This window comes from Apodemus sylvaticus, chromosome 22, assembly GCF_947179515.1.
Source record: "Apodemus sylvaticus chromosome 22, mApoSyl1.1, whole genome shotgun sequence".
Taxonomy (NCBI): Eukaryota; Metazoa; Chordata; class Mammalia; order Rodentia; family Muridae; genus Apodemus; species Apodemus sylvaticus.
The window spans coordinates 19855912-19860051 of record NC_067493.1 but is presented as its reverse complement, the minus strand read 5'-3'; the positions used below and the strand labels follow the sequence as shown (position 1 = coordinate 19860051).

Here is a 4140-nt window from a genome sequence, read left to right as displayed (position 1 = left end):
GAGCACTGGCAGGCACCAGCCCCTTGCTGCTCTCGCTGCCTGCATGCACACTCTAACTGGCTGCTTCGGGCTAATGCCACTAAGATAGACCACACACTAAGATAGTCCCCACTCTGCCACCTACTCTTCCAGCTGTGTCAAGCTGTATCTCTCTCCCCACACTTTTCCGGGGTGAGGGTGTCCCCATCCTGTTCCTTTTTTTTTCCCTGAGTCAGAGAAGACTGGACCTCACAGAGGGTGCCACAGAGGGGCCATGGGGGTTATATAAATCCCAGGGCAGAGGGAAAGTGGAGAGGCAGAAGTCAAGGGAAACAGAAGATGGCAGGAGAGCCAGAGCTCCATCAGCCAAAGAACCAGGGTGAGGCTGGGCACCCTCTAGGTGCTTTTGGAGGAGCAGGATCCGGGGTGATCTGGACCTGGCCTCCGGCTTTCAGGGGGTGAGGGGAGAGGGGTGAGGGGAGGGGGAGGGGAGGGAAAAGGGGAGGAGGGAAGGAAGGAGAGAGGGAGGAGGGAGAGGGGGAAGGGGAGGAGGGAAGGAAGGAGAGAGGGAGGAGGGGGAGGGGAAGGGGAGAAGGGAAGGAAGGAGAGAGGGAGGAGGGGGAGGGGGAAAGGGAGGAGGGAAGGAAGGAGAGAAGGAGGAGGGGGAGGGGGAAGGGGAGGAGGGAAGGAAGAGGAGAGGGAGGAGGGGGAGGGGGAAGGGGAGGAGGGAAGGAAGAGGAGAGGGAGGAGGGGGAAGGGGGTAGCTGAGCTTTGAAGGTCAGCTGCTTATGTTCTTTCCCATTCAGAGGAGGAGGTCACAGTCACAGACCAGGTTGAGAATGAGCCCAAGGGTCTCATTTGCAGCTCCAGGAGTTTGCAAGGTACCAGGGTGATTCAGGGGCAGAGGGGTCAGGGATCCTCTGCAGAGCGAACACATCAGGGCACGATCTGCTCCCCGGAAGCTCAGCTCTGCCCATCTGTGGGTCCTGCAGGATATCTGACCCCAGTCCCCTGGCTTCTGCTGCTTCTCATCTCTTTGGGCCTCTTTTTGCTCATGTTGGCCACCCTGATTCAAGGTAAGTCAGGGTCTGGAGTGAGGGGGGGTCTGTTTTTATTTTATTTATTATTTTATTTTTGTACTTGTTAAGTAAGAACTCCAGCACGGGACAGTAGCTGAAGTCTTAGATTTTCCCTCTGTGATGATCCTTGCCTAGCCCCCAAATTCACCACAGCTGGGGCATCTAAGGTCCACATCCCTCATTTCGTTTGTGGCCACCCGCAGCTCACTGTCCCTCTCTGAAGTGGGGCTCATCTTTCCCTTGCTCCTGAACTGGCACAGCCATGTCCCACCAGTGCTTATAAGAGGGCGTGGCTGTGCTCCTCCTTCTTGCAGTTTCCAGGATCCGTGCATACACACAAGGACAGACCCAGGATCAGCAGGGTAACTCCAGCGTGGGGAGGGGTAACTGGGGCTGTAGGTGGGAGAGGACTCTGAGGTTGTGTGAGGTGGGGTAACCACGGGCACAGGCATGCTGGGAGCATGGCAGGATGGGGGAGGCCAGAGACCTGTTGGGCCTGACAGAGTCTGAGGCTCAGTGTTCTGGTCTATGAAATGGGCTCCTGGGGTCCCTGTGACCACCAACTGTCATTTCCTGGGTCCAGCTCTGGACCAGGCACACAGTTGGTGCTTCATTGTTGCCAACCTCTCCTAGCAGTTGCTGTTCCTCAGGAGCAGACACACGCTGGCTTGGAGCAGATCCAGCAGATCCAGCAGCAGCTGACTCAGTTCAACGCCTCCCTGGGTGAGGCTCCAGGGCCTGAGTTAGGACAGAGCAGAGGGGTTGGTCGTCAGAGGGGTTGGCATCCACCTTCTGGGTCTCCCACTGAGGCAGGCAGGATAGAGCACAGGGAGTGTGGTCTGGGTTTGGGGAGCACTGCGTTGGTAACTGAAAAATGGAGACCAGCCCTGGGCTCTAAGGTCCAAGGCAGAGGGGAGAAGAGACCCCGGCACTGAGCTCAGGGTTTGCTCTGTAGCTGGCCTGTGCCGGCCCTGCCCCTGGGACTGGGAGCTCTTCCAGGGAAGCTGCTACCTCTTCTCCAGAACCCTGGGCAGCTGGGAAACCTCTGCCTCCTCCTGCAAGGATCTTGGGGCCCATCTGGTGATTATCAACAGTGTTGCAGAGCAGGTGAGTGGGGCCCTCTGTTGTAGGCATTGGACTCTAGATGGGAAGCTGAGGATGTGGAGGAGATGCTGTCTGAGGGGGCTTCCTGTAGGAGGAAGCACAATGCAGGGGGAGTTTCCCTAGGGGAAGAACATATGAGAGGTGGGTTAGGACTGAAGGGAGTCAGAGAAGCTTTGAGATTTTGTGTAACTGTCTTGAGACACACCTCTGAACTGAGATGTAAGCGGACATATTTCCACATGCGTGCACTTTATCCTGCATCCATGTATGCACGTGTATGACGATATGTACAGCTCAGTACAGTGCCCCTAGGCTTGAGTGCAGGGAGAAATTCTATGGGAGGTAGAGAACAGTGGGAAGCACAGAACCACGGACCTTTCTCTGTGCAGAGATTCATGAAATATTGGAATGTGAGGAAGAACCAGCGCTCCTGGATCGGCCTCACTGACCATACACACGAGGGCTCCTGGCAGTGGGTGGACGGCAGCCCCCTCAAGTTCAGGTGAACACTCAGATTCCACGGCTAAGCAATCAGCTGGCAGGGAGATGGCCCTCACTCGGAACACAACCTTCTCTGTTGACAGAACTCACAGAGCATCACGACTACAACCTCTCATCACCTGGGCATTTTCCCATCCTGCCCCTCCCCCCACCCCCTTAAGTACAAAATTCAGAGTCTTCATCCTTCCTGAGCTGATTCTCTTCGGGGGTCATGTTAGAACTCACATATTTTTTTTTCTAATAGCTCTACCATGAGCTCCTGCCCACTGTTTGGAGGGTTCTTGGTCTTTGACCACGTAAGAGTCTGTTTAGCTCTTCTTTGCTAGCTCCGGGGCGGGTTCTCGGTGGGATGGCTCTTTCTGACAGCCGGGAATGTTTGCAGCTTTTGGAAAGAAGGGGAGCCTAACAATGACGGGGATGAGGACTGCGTGGAGCTGTTCACGGACGATTGGAATGATAATAAGTGCACCGAACAAAACTTCTGGGTCTGTGAGAAGCCCTCGGCTCCCTGCCCTCGTCACTGAGGGTCTGTGTCCCCCTAGTCATGCAGGCAACTCGGGGACACTGCTCCAGTTCCAGACACCTTGCTCATCCCAGGGTCCCTGTTCTGAGACCCTGAGAGAGTCCCCGAGGCACCCTCCCCTGCAGATCCTCCCTCTTCCTCGGTGGGTGATCTCAGTTCCATAAATCCTGAGCCCACGAATCCCCTCAGTAGAGTCACACACACTTGGGGCTGGGGTGTAGCTCACTGATATACTCCAGATGGCCTAGCACGGCGACTCTCTGATTCCATCCCCAGCACCCAAATGAAAAATAAACTATTAAATTCACACATGGTCTGATGTGTCCCATTTAGTGGATTCTCTATTCCTGGACACTGTGTTCATTAGTAAAACTTTGAAATGTTTGATATTAACTAGGATAGTAGTGTCTACAATACCTTTGGGTTGTGGGCAATTCATTTGTTTGTTTGTGACAGTCTTATTATGTTCTCCTGGCTGGCCTTGATCTCACAGAGATCTACCAGCTTCTGCCTCCTGGGTGCTGGAATTAAAGGCATGCAGCACTTCATCTGGAAGATTCTTTTTTAAATTTGTTTTGGGAATATGCACCCATTGCATACATTCATACTCACATTCACATTATCTTTTTCATTTTGTTCTTCAGTCCCTCCTGGCAATGCAGCTAGGGATGGGAGGAAGATCCCCCTCACAGTGTCTCTCCCTCAGGAAAGCTATCTCCAGCGCCACTGTCTCCCCAACCAGGAAGTCCCTTTCCCTGGTGATGCCAAAGGCTCAGCCTCCACCTTGTGTCTAGAAACCTAAGGGAGCTTTTAGAATCGCAGAGGAAAATTCTCCATCAGTCCTCTGGGGGGCGCTAGACACCACGAAAGCATCGGTCTGTTTTTGCTCTGCTGCCTCTGACCTCCTCCTGGCTGGTTTGTTTTCCCTCACTTACCTCCATACCAAAGAGAGAA

General features: G+C 54.1%; 1 protein-coding gene across 4 annotated transcripts; it reads left to right on the top strand.

Moving 5' to 3' along the window:
• The first annotated feature begins 222 nt into the window (after positions 1-222).
• LOC127672606 (CD209 antigen-like protein C) lies at positions 223-3493 on the top strand. 4 transcript variants are annotated; one of them, XM_052167852.1, is made up of 8 exons: positions 223-358; positions 786-860; positions 972-1055; positions 1373-1420; positions 1695-1781; positions 2014-2165; positions 2552-2664; positions 3046-3493. In XM_052167852.1, the coding sequence occupies exons 1-8, from the start codon at positions 319-321 to the stop codon at positions 3185-3187; spliced, it is 741 nt and encodes a 246-aa protein (XP_052023812.1). In that variant the 5' UTR covers positions 223-318; the 3' UTR covers positions 3188-3493. The 4 variants fall into 4 exon arrangements, with proteins under 4 accessions (XP_052023812.1, XP_052023811.1, XP_052023815.1 ...); XM_052167851.1 differs by having other exon boundaries at positions 1692-1781; XM_052167855.1 differs by lacking the exon at positions 1373-1420.
• Positions 3494-4140: the final 647 nt, after the last annotated feature.